Source organism: Somniosus microcephalus, unplaced genomic scaffold (genome assembly GCF_052327205.1).
Source record: "Somniosus microcephalus isolate GS21.2 unplaced genomic scaffold, FLI_Smic_1.0 unresolved_chr7, whole genome shotgun sequence".
Lineage (NCBI taxonomy): Eukaryota > Metazoa > Chordata > Chondrichthyes > Squaliformes > Somniosidae > Somniosus > Somniosus microcephalus.
This window is the reverse complement of record NW_028225185.1, coordinates 43,200,461-43,216,811: the sequence shown is the minus strand read 5'-3', so window position 1 is coordinate 43,216,811 and position 16,351 is coordinate 43,200,461. Positions and strand designations below refer to the sequence as shown.

At 61.0% G+C, this 16,351-nt stretch overlaps 1 protein-coding gene across 1 annotated transcript in view; it reads right to left on the bottom strand.

Moving 5' to 3' along the window:
• The window catches only part of LOC147086851 (synapsin-2-like), a 326,247-nt gene that overhangs the window by 41,155 nt on the left and 268,741 nt on the right, over positions 1-16,351 (bottom strand). The window contains exon 2 of the mRNA XM_085978339.1: positions 6,569-6,626. Within this exon, the coding sequence (XP_085834465.1) occupies positions 6,569-6,626 (58 nt within the window). The remainder of the gene's footprint in view (positions 1-6,568; positions 6,627-16,351) is intronic.

Below are 16,351 nucleotides of genomic sequence, written 5' to 3'. Positions count from 1 at the left end.
GTGACCTGATAGAGGTCTTTAAGATTATGAAGGGGTTTCGATGGGGTAGACGTAGAGAAGATGTCTCCACTTGTGGGGGAGACCAGAACTAGGGGCCATCAATATAAGAGAGTCACTAATAAATCCAATGGGGAATTCAGGAGAAACTTCTTTCCCCAGAGAGTGGTGAGAATGTGGAACTCGCTCCCACAGGGAGTGGTCGAGGCGAATAGCGTCGATGTATTTAAGGGAAGCTAGATAAACACATGAGGGAGAAAGGAATAGAAGGATATGGTGATGGGGGGAGATGAAGAGGGGCGGGAGGAGGCTCGTGTGCAGCAGGAACACCGGCTCGGAGCAGAGGGACCGAATGGCCTGTTTCTGTGCTGCAATACTTTGTGAGTTGTTTCTTTAGTGCACAGCGGTGGGGGTGTGTATGTAAATATAACCCGAGGCCCTCACTCCCTGTGACGCCTCATCCGCTTGGGGGCCAGCCTGAGGCCATCCAAGAAGGCCGTCATCAGCCGTGGAGGAAGGTGTCATCCTCAGGAATCAGTAAAACTAAATGTGAGCGAAGTCTGGGTGGGCCAGCCCTTCCCCACGGTGTCTTAGCTCGTGACTGCAGACGCAGGGTGTGGCGCTGGGCCACGCAGATCAGGAAAGTCTCAGGCTCCATTCGCGGCCTACTCCGGGTTGGCTGACCAGAGCTGTGGCCGTCAGTACGGGGGGTGCGGGGGGCGGTGGTGCAATCGGCCTCGACACTCCCTGGAGGGCAGCGTAGGCGAGGAGGGTAAGGTGAGCCAGGGTTTCGGCTTCTGATCGCTGTGGTTAAGTTGGCCTAAAGCTTGGCAGTCCTCCCCCCAACCACTCCCCACCCCTCACCCTCCCGGAAAGCCGCACAGGTCCGGAGGCGGTGAGGGCGGGAAGGGGGTCCTGTCGCGATGCTGCCCATGGAAGAATGGCCAGTCGAAAACCATGGCACGGGCTCACAATTGGAACTATACCTGTTCAGAGTCCAGCTGTGACCTGTCTTGATGCAGGGCTATGGGGAGAGAGCAGGGCAGTGGGATTAGTTTGGGGATTGATACAGGGCTATGGGGAGAGAGCGGGGCAGTGGGATTAGTTTGGGGATTGATACAGGGCTATGGGGAGAGAGTGGGGCAGTGGGATTAGTTTGGGGATTGATACAGGGCTATGGGGAGAGAGCGGGGCAGTGAGATTAGTTTGGGGATTGATACAGGGCTATGGGGAGAGAGCTGGGCAGTGGGATTAGTTTGGGGATTGATACAGGGCTATGGGGAGAGAGCGGGGCAGTGGGATTAGTTTGGGGATTGATACAGGGCTATGGGGAGAGAGCGGGGCAGTGAGATTAGTTTGGGGATTGATACAGGGCTATGGGGAGAGAGTGGGGCAGTGGGATTAGTTTGGGGATTGATACAGGGCTATGGGGAGAGAGCGGGGCAGTGAGATTAGTTTGGGGATTGATACAGGGCTATGGGGAGAGAGCTGGGCAGTGGGATTAGTTTGGGGATTGATACAGGGCTATGGGGAGAGAGCGGGGCAGTGGGATTAGTTTGGGGATTGATACTAGGCTATGGGGAGAGAGCGGGGCAGTGGGATTAGTTTGGGGATTGGTACAGGGCTATGGGGAGAGAGTGGGGCTGTGGGATTAGTTTGGGGATTGATACAGGGCTATGGGGAGAGAGCGGGGCAGTGAGATTAGTTTGGGGATTGATACAGGGCTATGGGGAGAGAGCTGGGCAGTGGGATTAGTTTGGGGATTGATACAGGGCTATGGGGAGAGAGCGGGGCAGTGGGATTAGTTTGGGGATTGATACAGGGCTATGGGGGGAGAGCGGGGCAGTGGGATTAGTTTGGGGATTGATACAGGGCTATGGGGAGAGAGCAGGGCAGTGGGATTAGTTTGGGATTGATACGGCTATGGGAGAGAGCGGGGCAGTGGCATTAGTTTGGGGATTGATACAGGGCTATAGGGAGAAAGCGGGGCAGTGGGATTAGTTTGGGGATTGATACAGGGCTATGGGGAGAGAGCGGGGACAGTGGGATTAGTTTGGGATTGATACAGGGCTATGGGGAGAGCGGGGCAGTGGCATTAGTTTGGGGATTGATACAGGGCTATGGGGAGAGAGCGGGGCAGTGGGGTTAGTTTGGGGATTGATACAGGGCTATGGGGAGAGAGCAGGGCAGTGGGATTAGTTTGGGGATTGATACAGGGCTATGGGGAGAGAGCGGGGCAGTGGGATTAGTTTGGGGATTGATACAGGGCTATGGGGAGAGAGCAGGGCAGTGGGATTAGTTTGGGGGTTGATACAGCGCTATGGGGAGAGAGCGGGGCAGTGGGATTACTTTGGGGATTGATACAGGGCTATGGGGAGAGAGCGGGGCAGTGGGATTGATACAGGGCTATGGAGAGAGAGCGGGGCAGTGGGATTAGTTTGGGATTGATACAGGGCTATGGGGAGAGAGCGGGGCAGTGGGATTAGTTTGGGGATTGATACAGGGCTATGGGGAGAGAGCGGGGCAGTGAGATTAGTTTGGGGATTGATACAGGGCTATGGGGAGAGAGCGAGGCAGTGGGATTAGTTTGGGGATTGATACAGGGCTATGGGGAGAGAGCGAGGCAGTGGGATTAGTTTGGGGGATTGATACAGGGCTATGGGGAGAGAGCGGGGCAGTGGGATTAGTTTTGGGGATTGATACAGGGCTATGGGGAGAGAGCGAGGCAGTGGGATTAGTTTGGGGATTGATACAGGGCTATGGGGGAGAGCGGGGCAGTGGGATTAGTTTGGGGATTGATACAGGGCTATGGGGAGAGAGCGGGGCAGTGGGATTAGTTTGGGATTGATACGGCTATGGGGAGAGAGCGGGGCAGTGGCATTAGTTTGGGGATTGATACAGGGCTATGGGAGAGAGCGGGGCAGTGGGATTAGTTTGGGGATTGATACAGGGCTATGGGGAGAGCGGGGCAGTGGGATTAGTTTGGGGATTGATACAGGGCTATGGGGAGAGAGCAGGGCAGTGGGATTAGTTTGGGGATTGATACAGGGCTATGGGGAGAGCGGGGCAGTGCATTAGTTTGGGGATTGATACAGGGCTATGGGGAGAGAGCGGGGCAGTGGGGTTAGTTTGGGGATTGATACAGGGCTATGGGGAGAGAGCAGGGCAGTGGGATTAGTTTGGGGATTGATACAGGGCTATGGGGAGAGAGTGGGGCAGTGGGATTACTTTGGGGATTGATACAGGGCTATGGGGAGAGAGCGGGGCAGTGGGATTAGTTTGGGATTGATACAGGGCTATGGGGAGAGAGCGGGGCAGTGGGATTAGTTTGGGATTGATACAGGGCTATGGGGAGAGAGTGGGGCAGTGGGATTACTTTGGGGATTGATACAGGGCTATGGGGAGAGAGCGGGACAGTGGGATTAGTTTGGGATTGATACAGGGCTATGGGGAGAGAGCGGGGCAGTGGGATTAGTTTGGGATTGATACAGGGCTATGGGGAGAGAGCGGGGCAGTGGGATTAGTTTGGGGATTGATACAGGGCTATGGGGAGAGAGCGGGGCAGCGGGATTAGTTTGGGGATTGATACAGGGCTATGGGGAGAGAGCGGGGCAGCGGGATTAGTTTGGGGATTGATACAGGGCTATGGGGAGAGAGCGGGGCAGCGGGATTAGTTTGGGGATTGATACAGGGCTATGGGGAGAGAGCGGGGCAGTGGGATTAGTTTGGGGATTGATACAGGGCTATGGGGAGAGAGCGGGGCAGCGGGATTAGTTTGGGGATTGATACAGGGCAATGGGGAGAGAGCGGGGCAGTGGGATTAGTTTGTGGATTGATACAGGGCTATGGGGGAGAGCGGGGCAGTGGGATTATGGGGAGCGGATGAGAGAATAGGGAATATATTATCCCTTTACAATCGGCGCTATTTAATAGTTGAACCATTCAGTTTAAGCATTTAAAGGCTTTCGCTATCTTATCGGACAGTCAATGGTCAGCTTGTGGCGCACATCTCCCCCTGGTGGGCTGAAGGGCACGCAGCGTCAGTGCAACAGAGACACATCCCCAGTGCTGGAAAAGTCTCGCATTTCTCCAGGGCCTTTGCCAACCTCAGAACATCCCAAAGAGCTTCACAGCCAATGAAGTACGTTTGAAGTGTGGTCACTGTTGCAATGTAGGGGACATTTGTGCTGTGTTAGCCAATCACAACCGGGAATTAAGACTTGATTGGCGTCAGCTGTGGCTCAGCGGGCCTCGCTCGCGCCTCCGAGTCAGTAGGTCGTGGGTTCAACACCCCCACTCCAGAGACTCGAGCCCCGTAATCCAGGCCCAACACTCCCCCGGTGCCAGTACTGAGGGAGCGCCGCACTGTCGGAGGGGCGGTACTGAGGGAGCACCGCACTGTCGGAGGGACGGTGCTCAGGGAGCGCCGCACTGTCGGAGGGGCGGTACTGAGGGAGCACCGCACTGTTGGAGGGGCGGTACTGAGGGAGCACCGCATTGTCGGAGGGACAGTACTGAGAGAGCACCGCATTGTCGGAGGGGCGGTACTGAGGTAGCGCTGCACTGTCGGAGGGGCGGTACTGAGGTAGCGCTGCACTGTCGGAGGGACAGTACTGAGAGAGCACCGCATTGTCAGAGGGGCGGTGCTCAGGGAGCGCCGCACTGTCGGAGGGTCGGTACTGAGGGAGCACCGCACTGTTGGAGGGGCGGTACTGAGGGAGCACCGCATTGTCGGAGGGGCGGTGCTCAAGGAGCGCCGCACTGTCGGAGGGTCGGTACTGAGGGAGCACCGCACTGTAGGAGGGGCGGTACTGAGGGAGCGCCGCACTGTCGGAGGGGCGGTACTGAGGGAGCGCCGCACTGTCGGAGGGGCGGTACTGAGGGAGCGCCGCACTGTCGGAGGGGCGGTACTGAGGGAGCGCCGCACTGTCGGAGGGGCTGTACTGAGGGAGCGCCGCACTGTCGGAGGGGCAGTACTGAGGGAGCGCCGCACTGTCGGAGGGGCGGTACTGAGGGAGCGCCGCACTGTCGGAGGGGCGGTACTGAGGGAGCGCCGCACTGTCGGAGGGGCGGTACTGAGGGAGCGCCGCACTGGCGGAAGGGCGGTACTGAGGGAGCGCTGCACTGTCGGAGGGGCAGTACTAAGAGAAGAGCAGGGGGGAGTTCTTCCTGGTGTCCTGAATCTAATGTTTATTCCTCAACCAACATCACTAAGTAAAACAGATGATCTGGTCATTTATCACATTGCTATTTGTGGGAGCTTGCTGTGCGCAAATTCACTACCGGGTTTCCTACATTACAACAGTGACCACACTTCAAAAGCACGGGGTTAGATACAGAGTAAATCTCGCTCTACACTGTCCCATCAAACACTCCCAGGGGAGGTACAGCACGGGTTAGATACAGAGTAAAGCTCCCTCTACACTGTCCCATCAAACACTCTCAGGGGAGGTACAGCACGGGTTAGATACAGAGTAAAGCTCCCTCTACACTGTCCGCATCAAACACTCCCGGGGCAGGTACAGCACGGGTTAGATACAGAGTAAAGCTCCCTCTACACTGTCCCATCAACACTCCCAGGGCAGGTACAGTACGGGTTAGATACAGAGTAAAGCTCCCGCTACACTGTCCCATCAAACACTCCCAGGGCAGGTACAGCACGTGTTAGATACAGAGTAAAGCTCCCTCGACACTGTCCCATCAAACACTCCCAGGGCAGGTACAGCACGGGTTAGATACAGAGTAAAGCTCCCTCTACACTGTCCGCATCAAACACTCCCGGGGCAGGTACAGCACGGGTTAGATACAGAGTAAAGCTCCCTCTACACTGTCCCATCAACACTCCCAGGGCAGGTACAGTACGGGTTAGATACAGAGTAAAGCTCTCCCTGCACTGTCCCATCAAACACTCCCAGGGCAGGTACAGCACGGGTTAGATACAGAGTAAAGCTCCCTCTACACTGTCCCATCAAACACTCCCAGGGCAGGTACAGCACGGGTTCGATACAGAGTAAAGCTCCCTCTACACTGTCCCCATCAAACACTCCCAGAGCAGGTACAGCACGGGTTAGATACAGAGTAAAGCTCCCTCTACACTGTCCCATCAAACACTCCCAGGGCAGGTACAGCACGGGTTAGATACAGAGTAAAGCTCTCTTTACACTGTCCCATCAAACACTCCCAGGGCAGGTACAGCACGGGTTAGATACAGAGTAAAGCTCCCTCTACACTGTCCCATCAAACACTCTCAGGGGAGGTACAGCACGGGTCAGATACAGAGTAAAGCTCCCTCTACACTCCCGGGTCGCGTGACGGGTTGGTGTAGAGGAAGCTTCACTCTGTGATACAGACACACCGAGTGGATGGGTTTGGTCTCGAACAAGGGCTGCCTGACTCGGGCATAGTGGCGGCAGTGACCTTCTCCTACCCCGCAGCGCCCTCGTCCCGCACCGAAGGCGATTACCATTCACCGGGTACTCCATCGGGCGGGATGGCCAACGGGTGAGGGGAGCGCAGGACGCAGATGGAATGTCAGATACTCCTGAGCTCGATGAGCAGAGAAGGAACCCACCTGTTCCACTTTGATGTCGAAATCTCCCAAAACCTTCCTTCCTTTGAAGACTTTTACCCTAGGGGAGAGAGAGAAATAGAGATGTTACATGGAATGACCATTCCTGGACAAGATTGGACTTTTGCATAGGAGGAGGCCATTCAGCCCCTCGAGCCTGTTACATTAGGAACAGGAGGAGGCCGTTCAGCCCCCTCGAGCCTGTTACATTAGTAACAGCAGGAGGCCATTCAGCCCCCTCGAGCCTGTTACATTAGGAACAGGAGGAGGCCGTTCAGCCCCCTCGAGCCTGTTACATTAGGAACAGCAGGAGGCCATTCAGCCCACTCGAGCCTGTTACATTAGGAACAGGAGGAGGCCGTTCAGCCCCCTCGAGCCTGTTACATTAGGAACAGCAGGAGGCCATTCAGCCCCTCGAGCCTGTTACATTAGGAACAGGAGGAGGCCGTTCAGCCCCCTCGAGCCTGTTACATTAGGAACAGCAGGAGGCCATTCAGCCCACTCGAGCCTGTTACATTAGGAACAGGAGGAGGCCATTCAGCCCCTCGAGTCTGTTACATTAGGAACAGGAGGAGGCCATTCAGCCCCTCAAGTCTGTTACATTAGGAACAGGAGGAGGCCATTCAGCCCACTCGAGCCTGTTACATTAGGAACAGGAGGAGGCCATTCAGCCCCCTCGAGCCTGTGACATGAGGAACATGAGGAGGCCATTCAGCCCCCTCGGCCCTGTTACATTAGGAACAGGAGGAGGCCATTCAGCCCGTCGAGCCTGTTACATTAGGAACAGGAGGAGGCCATTCAGCCCCCTCAAGCCTGTTACATTAGGAACAGGAGGAGGCCATTCAGCCTCCACGGGTCTGTTACATTAGGAACAGGAGGAGGCCATTCAGCCCCCTCGAGCATGTTACATTAGGAACAGGAGGAGGCCGTTCAGCCCCTTGAGTCTGTTACATTAGGGACAGGAGGGGGCCATTCAGCCTCTCGAGCCTCTTACATTAGGAACAGGAGGAGGCCATTCAGCCCCCTCGAGCCTGTTACATTAGGAACAGGAGGAGGCCGTTCATCCCCCTCGAGCATGTTACATTAGGAACAGGAGGAGGCCATTCAGCCCCCTCGAGCCTGTTACATTAGAAGCAGGAAGAGACCATTCAGCCCCTCGAGCCTGTTACATTAGGAACAGGAGGAGGCCTTTCAGCCCCTCGAGCCTGTTACATTAGGAACAGGAGGAGGCCATTCAGCCCCTCGGGCCTGTTACATTAGGAACAGGAGGAGGCCATTCAGCCCCTCGAGCCTGTTACATTAGGAACAGGAGGAGGCCATTCAGCCCACTCGAGCCTGTTACATTAGGAACAGCAGGAGGCCATTCAGCCCCTCGAGTCTGTTACATTAGGAACAGGAGGAGGCCGTTCAGCCCCCTCGAGCCTGTTACATTAGGAACAGGAAGAGACCATTCAGCACCTCGGGCTTGTTACATTAGGAACAGGAGGAGGCCAATCAGCCCTCTCGAGCCTGTTACATTAGGAACAGGAGGAGGCCATTCAGCCCCCTCGAGCCAGTTACATTAGGAACAGGAGGAGGACATTCAGCCCACTCGAGCCTGTTACATTAGGAACAGGAGGAGGCCATTCAGCCCCTCGAGCCTGTTACATTAGGAACAGGAGGAGGCCATTCAGCCCCCTCGGGCCTGTTACATTAGGAACAGGAGGAGGCCATTCAGCCCCTCGAGCCTGTTACATTAGGAACAGGAGGAGGCCATTCAGCCCCCTCGGACCTGTTACATTAGGAACAGGAAGAGACCATTCAGCCCCTCGAGCCTGTTACATTAGGAACAGGAGGAGGCCATTCAGCCCCCTCGAGCCTGTTACATTAGGAACAGGAGGAGGCCATTCAGCCCCCTCGAGCCTGTTACATTAGGAACAGGAAGAGACCATTCAGCCCCTCGAGTCTGTTACATTAGGAACAGGAGGAGGCCATTCAGCCCCTCGAGCCTGTTACATTAGGAACAGGAGGAGGTCATTCAACCCCTCGAGTTTGTTACATTAGGAACAGGAGGAGGCTATTTAGCCCCCTCGAGTCTGTTACATTAGGAACAGGAGGAGGCCATTCAGCCCCTCGGGCCTGTTACATTAGGAACACGAGGAGGCTATTCAGCCCCCTCGAGCCTGTTATATTAGGAACAGGTGGAGGCCGTTCAGCCCCTCGAGCCTGTTACATTAGGAAAAGGAGGAGGCCATTCAGCCCCTTGGGCCTGTTACTTTAGGAACAAGAGGAGGCCGTTCAGCCCCTCGAGCCTGTTACAATATGAACAGGAGGAGGCCATTCAGCCAACTCGAGCCTGTTACATTAGGAACAGGAGGAGGCCGTTCAGCCTGTTGGAGGGGCAGTAGTGAGGGAGTGCAGCACTGTCGGAGGGGCAGTACTGAGGGCGCGCCGCACTGTTGGAGAGGCAGTAATGAGGGAGCGCCGCACTGTCGGAGGGGCAGTACTGAGGGAGCGCTGCACTGTCGGAGGGGCAGTACTGAGGGAGCACAGCACTGTCGGAGGGGCAGTACTGAGGGAGTGCCGCACTGTCGGAGGGGCAATCCTGAGGGAGTGCCGCACTGTCGGAGGGGCAGTACTGAGGGAGCGCCGCACTGTGGGAGGGGCGGTACTGAGGGAGAGCCGCACTGTCGGAGGGGCAGTACTGAGGGAGCACCGCACTGTCGGAGGGGCAGTACTGAGGGACCACCGCACTGTCGGAGGGGCGGTACTGAGGGAGCGCCGCATGGTCGGAGGGGCAGTACTGAGGGAGCGCCGCACTGTCGGAGGGGCGGTACTGAGGGAGCGCCACATGGTCGGAGGGGCAGTACTGAGGGAGCGCCGCACTGTCGGAGGGGCAGCACTGAGGGAGAACTGCACTGTCGGAGGGGCGTAATTAAGGGAGTGCTGCCCTGTCGGAGGAGCAGTACTGAGAGAGCGCCACACTGTCGGAGGGGCAGTACTGAGGGAGCGCCACACTGTGTGAGGGGCAGTACTGAGGGAGCGCCGCACGGTGGGAGGGGCAGTACTGAGGGAGCGCCGCACTGTCGGAGGGGCAGTACTGAGGGAGCGCCGCACTGTCGGAGGGGCGGTACTGAGGGAGAACTGCACTGTCGGAGGGGCAGTACTGAGGGAGCGCCGCACTGTCGGAGGGGCAGTACTGAGGGAGCGCCGCACTGTCGGAGGGGCGGTACTGAGGGAGAACTGCACTGTCGGAGGGGCGGTACTGAGGGAGCGCCGCACTGTCGGAGGGGCAGTACTGAGGGAGCGCTGCCCTGTCGGAGGGGCGGTACTGAGGGAGCGCTGCCCTGTCGGAGGGGCAGTACTGAGGGAGCGCTGCCCTTTCGGAGGATCAGTACTGAGCGAGCGCCGCACTGTCCGAGGGGCAGTGAGGGAGTGCTGCACTGTCGGAGGGGCAGTACTGAGAGAGCGCCACACTGTCGGAGGGGCAGTACTGAGGGAGCGCCGCACTGTGTGAGGGGCGGTACTGAGGGAGCGCCGCACGGTCGGAGAGGCAGTACTGAGGGAGCGCCGCACTGTCGGAGGGGCAGTACTGAGGGAGCGCCGCACTGTCGGAGGGGCGGTACTGAGGGAGAACTGCACTGTCGGAGGGGTGGTACTGAGGGAGAGCCGCACTGTCAGAGGGGCGGTACTGAGGGTGTACCGCACTGTCGGAGGGGCAGCACTGAGGGAGCGCCGCAATGACAGAGGGGCAGTAAAGAGGGAGCGCCGCACTGACGGAGGGGCAGTAAAGAGGGAGCGCCGCACTGTCGGAAAGGCAGTACTGAGGGAGCGCTGCACTGTCGGAGGGGCGGTACTGAGGGAGCGCTGCACTGTCGGAGGGGCAGTACTGAGGAAGCACCGCACTGTCGGAGGGGCGGTACTGAGGGAGCGCCGCACGGTCGGAGGGGCAGTACTGAGGGAGCGCCGCACTGTGGGAGGGGCGGTACTGAGGTAGCGCCGCACGGTCGGAGGGGCCGTACTGAGGGAGCGCCGCACTGTCGGAGGGGCAGTACTGAGGGAGCGCTGCACTGTCGGAGGGGCAGTACTGAGGGAGAACTGCACTGTCGGAGGGACGGTACTGAGGGAGTGCCGCACTGACAGAGGGGCAGTACTGAGGGCGCCGCAATGACAGAGGGGCAGTAATGAGGGAGCGCCGCACTGACGAAGGGGCAGTAATGAGGGAGCGCCGCACTGTCGGAGCGGCAGTACTGAGCGAGCGCTGCACTGTCGGAGGGGCGGTACTGAGGGAGCGCCGCACTGTCGGAGGGGCAGTACTGAGGGAGCGCCGCACTGTGGGAGGGGCGGTACTGAGGGAGAGCCGCACTGCCGCGGGGCGGTACTGAGGGTGTACCGCACTGTCGGAGGGGCAGTACTGAGGGAGCGCCGCAATGACAGAGGGGCAGTCATGAGGGAGCGCCGCACTGACAGAGGGGCAGTAATGAGGGAGCGCCGCACTGTCGGAGGGGCTGTACTGAGCGAGCGCCGCACTGTCGGAGGGGCGGTACTGAGGGAGACCTGCACTGTCGGAGGGGCGGTACTGAGGGAGTGCCGCACTGTCAGAGGGGCAGTACTGAGGGAGCGCCACACTGACGGAGGGGCAGTACTGAGGGAGCACCGCACTGTGGGAGGGGCAGTACTGAGGGAGTGCCGCACTGTCGGAGGGGCAATCCTGAGGGAGTGCCGCACTGTCGGAGGGGCAGTACTGAGGGAGCGCCGCACTGTGGGAGGGGCGGTACTGAGGGAGAGCCGCACTGTCGGAGGGGCAGTACTGAGGGACCACCGCACTGTCGGAGGGGCGGTACTGAGGGAGCGCCGCATCGTCGGAGGGGCAGTACTGAGGGAGCGCCGCACTGTCGGAGGGGCAGTACTGAGGGAGCGCCGCACTGTCGGTGGGGCAGTACTGAGAGAGCGCCACACTGTGTGAGGGGCGGTACTGAGGGAGCGCCGCACGGTGGGAGGGGCAGTACTGAGGGAGCGCCGCACTGTCGGAGGGGCAGTACTGAGGGAGCGCCGCACTGTCGGAGGGGCGGTACTGAGGGAGAACTGCACTGTCGGAGGTGCGGTACTGAGGGAGTGCCGCACTGTTGGAGGGGCAGTACTGAGGGAGCGCCGCAATGACAGAGGGGCAGTACTGCGGGAGCTCCGCACTCTGGGAGGGGCGGTACTGAGGGAGAGCCGCACTGTCGGAGGGGCGGTACTGAGGGTGTACCGCACTGTCGGAGGGGCAGTACAGAGGGAGCGCCGCCCTTTCGGAGGATTAGTACTGAGCGAGCGCCGCACTGTCCGAGGGCCAGTGAGGGAGTGCTGCATTGTCGGAGGGTCAGTACTGAGAGAGCGCCACACTGTCGGAGGGTCAGTACCGAGGGAGCGCTGCACTGTCGGCGGGGCGGTACTGAGGGAGTGCCGCACTGTCGGAGGGGCAGTACTGAGGGAGCACCGCACTGTCGGAAGGGCAGTACTGAGGGAGCGCCGCACTGTCGGAGGGGCAATACTGAGGGAGAGTCGCACTGTCGGAGGGGCGGCACTGAGGGAGCGCCGCACTGTCGGAGAGGCAGTACTGAGGGAGCGCCGGACTGTCGGAGGGGCAGTACTGAGGGAGCGCTGCACTGTCGGAGGGGCGGTATTGCGGGAAAACTGCACTGTCGGAGGGGCGGTACTGAGGGAGTGCCGCACTGTCGGAGGGGCTGTACTGAGGGAGCGCCGCACTGTCGGAGAGGCTGTACTGAGGGAGCGCCGCACTGTCGGAGGGGCAGTACTGAGGGAGCGCCGCACTGTCGGAGGGGCGGTACTGAGGGAGAACTGCACTGTCGGAGGGGCGGTACTGTGGGAGTGCCGCACTGTCGGAGGGGCAATACTGAGGGAGCGCTGCAATGACAGAGGGGCAGTAATGAGGGAGGGCCGCACTGACGGAGGGGCAGTAATGAGGGAGCGCCGCACTGCCGGAGGGGCAGTACTGAGGGAGCACCGCACTGTCGGAGGGGCAGTATGAGGGAGTGCCGCACTGTCGGAGGGGCAGTACTGAGGGAGCGCCGCACTGTCGGAGGGGCGGTACTGAGGGAGAACTGCACTGATGGAGGGGCGGTACTGAGGGAGTGCCGCACTGTCGGAGGGGCAGTACTGAGGGAGCTCTGCAATGACAGAGGGGCAGTAATGAGGGAGCGCCGCACTGTCGGAGCGGCAGTACTGAGCGAGCGCTGCACTGTCGGAGGGGCGGTATTGAGGGAGCGCCGCACTGTCGGAGGGGCAGTACTGAGGGAGCGCCGCACTGTGGGAGGGGCGGTACTGAGGGAGAGCCGCACTGCCGCGGGGCGGTACTGAGGGTGTACCGCACTGTCGGAGGGGCAGTACTGAGGGAGCGCCGCAATGACAGAGGGGCAGTCATGAGGGAGCGCCGCACTGACAGAGGGGCAGTAATGAGGGAGCGCCGCACTGTCGGAGGGGCTGTACTGAGCGAGCGCCGCACTGTCGGAGGGGCGGTACTGAGGGAGACCTGCACTGTCGGAGGGGCGGTACTGAGGGAGTGCCGCACTGTCGGAGGGGCAGTACTGAGGGAGCGCCACACTGACGGAGGGGCAGTACTGAGGGAGCGCCGCACTGTGGGAGGTGCAGTACTGAGGGAGTGCCGCACTGTCGCAGGGGCAATCCTGAGGGAGTGCCGCACTGTCGGAGGGGCAGTACTGAGGGAGCGCCGCACTGTGGGAGGGGCGGTACTGAGGGAGAGCCGCACTGTCGGAGGGGCAGTACTGAGGGAGCACCGCACTGTCGGAGGGGCAGTACTGAGGGACCACCGCACTGTCGGAGGGGCAGTACTGAGGGAGCTCTGCAATGACAGAGGGGCAGTAATGAGGGAGCGCCGCACTGACGGAGGGGCAGTAATGAGGAAGCGCCGCACTGTCGGAGGGGCAGTACTGAGTGATCGCTGCGCTGTCGGAGGGGCGGTACTGAGGGAGCGCCGCACTGTCGGAGGGGCAGTACTGAGGGAGCGCCGCACTGTCGGAGGGGCAGTACTGAGGGAGCGCCGCACTGTCGGAGGGGCCGTACTGAGGTAGAACTGCGCTGTCGGAGGGGCAGTACTGAGGGAGCACCGGACTGTCGGAGGGGCAGTACTGAGGGAGCGCCGCACTGTCGGAGGGGCGGTACTGAGGGAGACCTGCACTGTCGGAGGGGCAGTACTGAGGGCGCCGCAATGACAGAGGGGCAGTAATGAGGGAGCGCCGCACTGACGAAGGGGCAGTAATGAGGGAGCGCCGCACTGTCGGAGCGGCAGTACTGAGCGAGCGCTGCACTGTCGGAGGGGCGGTACTGAGGGAGCGCCGCACTGTCGGAGGGGCAGTACTGAGGGAGCGCCGCACTGTGGGAGGGGCGGTACTGAGGGAGAGCCGCACTGCCGCGGGGCGGTACTGAGGGTGTACCGCACTGTCGGAGGGGCAGTACTGAGGGAGCGCCGCAATGACAGAGGGGCAGTCATGAGGGAGCGCCGCACTGACAGAGGGGCAGTAATGAGGGAGCGCCGCACTGTCGGAGGGGCTGTACTGAGCGAGCGCCGCACTGTCGGAGGGGCGGTACTGAGGGAGACCTGCACTGTCGGAGGGGCGGTACTGAGGGAGTGCCGCACTGTCAGAGGGGCAGTACTGAGGGAGCGCCACACTGACGGAGGGGCAGTACTGAGGGAGCACCGCACTGTGGGAGGGGCAGTACTGAGGGAGTGCCGCACTGTCGGAGGGGCAATCCTGAGGGGGTGCCGCACTGTCGGAGGGGCAGTACTGAGGGAGCGGCGCACTGTGGGAGGGGCGGTACTGAGGGAGAGCCGCACTGTCGGAGGGGCAGTACTGAGGGACCACCGCACTGTCGGAGGGGCGGTACTGAGGGAGCGCCGCATCGTCGGAGGGGCAGTACTGAGGGAGCGCCGCACTGTCGGAGGGGCAGTACTGAGGGAGCGCCGCACTGTCGGTGGGGCAGTACTGAGAGAGCGCCACACTGTGTGAGGGGCGGTACTGAGGGAGCGCCGCACGGTGGGAGGGGCAGTACTGAGGGAGCGCCGCACTGTCGGAGGGGCAGTACTGAGGGAGCGCCGCACTGTCGGAGGGGCGGTACTGAGGGAGAACTGCACTGTCGGAGGTGCGGTACTGAGGGAGTGCCGCACTGTTGGAGGGGCAGTACTGAGGGAGCGCCGCAATGACAGAGGGGCAGTACTGCGGGAGCTCCGCACTCTGGGAGGGGCGGTACTGAGGGAGAGCCGCACTGTCGGAGGGGCGGTACTGAGGGTGTACCGCACTGTCGGAGGGGCAGTACAGAGGGAGCGCCGCCCTTTCGGAGGATTAGTACTGAGCGAGCGCCGCACTGTCCGAGGGCCAGTGAGGGAGTGCTGCATTGTCGGAGGGTCAGTACTGAGAGAGCGCCACACTGTCGGAGGGTCAGTACCGAGGGAGCGCTGCACTGTCGGCGGGGCGGTACTGAGGGAGTGCCGCACTGTCGGAGGGGCAGTACTGAGGGAGCACCGCACTGTCGGAAGGGCAGTACTGAGGGAGCGCCGCACTGTCGGAGGGGCAATACTGAGGGAGAGTCGCACTGTCGGAGGGGCGGCACTGAGGGAGCGCCGCACTGTCGGAGAGGCAGTACTGAGGGAGCGCCGGACTGTCGGAGGGGCAGTACTGAGGGAGCGCTGCACTGTCGGAGGGGCGGTATTGCGGGAAAACTGCACTGTCGGAGGGGCGGTACTGAGGGAGTGCCGCACTGTCGGAGGGGCTGTACTGAGGGAGCGCCGCACTGTCGGAGAGGCTGTACTGAGGGAGCGCCGCACTGTCGGAGGGGCAGTACTGAGGGAGCGCCGCACTGTCGGAGGGGCGGTACTGAGGGAGAACTGCACTGTCGGAGGGGCGGTACTGTGGGAGTGCCGCACTGTCGGAGGGGCAATACTGAGGGAGCGCTGCAATGACAGAGGGGCAGTAATGAGGGAGCGCCGCACTGACGGAGGGGCAGTAATGAGGGAGCGCCGCACTGCCGGAGGGGCAGTACTAATGGAGCACCGCACTGTCGGAGGGGCAGTATGAGGGAGTGCCGCACTGTCGGAGGGGCAGTACTGAGGGAGCGCCGCACTGTCGGAGGGGCGGTACTGAGGGAGAACTGCACTGATGGAGGGGCGGTACTGAGGGAGTGCCGCACTGTCGGAGGGGCAGTACTGAGGGAGCTCTGCAATGACAGAGGGGCAGTAATGAGGGAGCGCCGCACTGTCGGAGCGGCAGTACTGAGCGAGCGCTGCACTGTCGGAGGGGCGGTATTGAGGGAGCGCCGCACTGTCGGAGGGGCAGTACTGAGGGAGCGCCGCACTGTGGGAGGGGCGGTACTGAGGGAGAGCCGCACTGCCGCGGGGCGGTACTGAGGGTGTACCGCACTGTCGGAGGGGCAGTACTGAGGGAGCGCCGCAATGACAGAGGGGCAGTCATGAGGGAGCGCCGCACTGACAGAGGGGCAGTAATGAGGGAGCGCCGCACTGTCGGAGGGGCTGTACTGAGCGAGCGCCGCACTGTCGGAGGGGCGGTACTGAGGGAGACCTGCACTGTCGGAGGGGCGGTACTGAGGGAGTGCCGCACTGTCGGAGGGGCAGTACTGAGGGAGCGCCACACTGACGGAGGGGCAGTACTGAGGGAGCGCCGCACTGTGGGAGGTGCAGTACTGAGGGAGTGCCGCACTGTCGCAGGGGCAATCCTGAGGGAGTGCCGCACTGTCGGAGGGGCAGTACTGAGGGAGCGCCGCACTGTGGGAGGG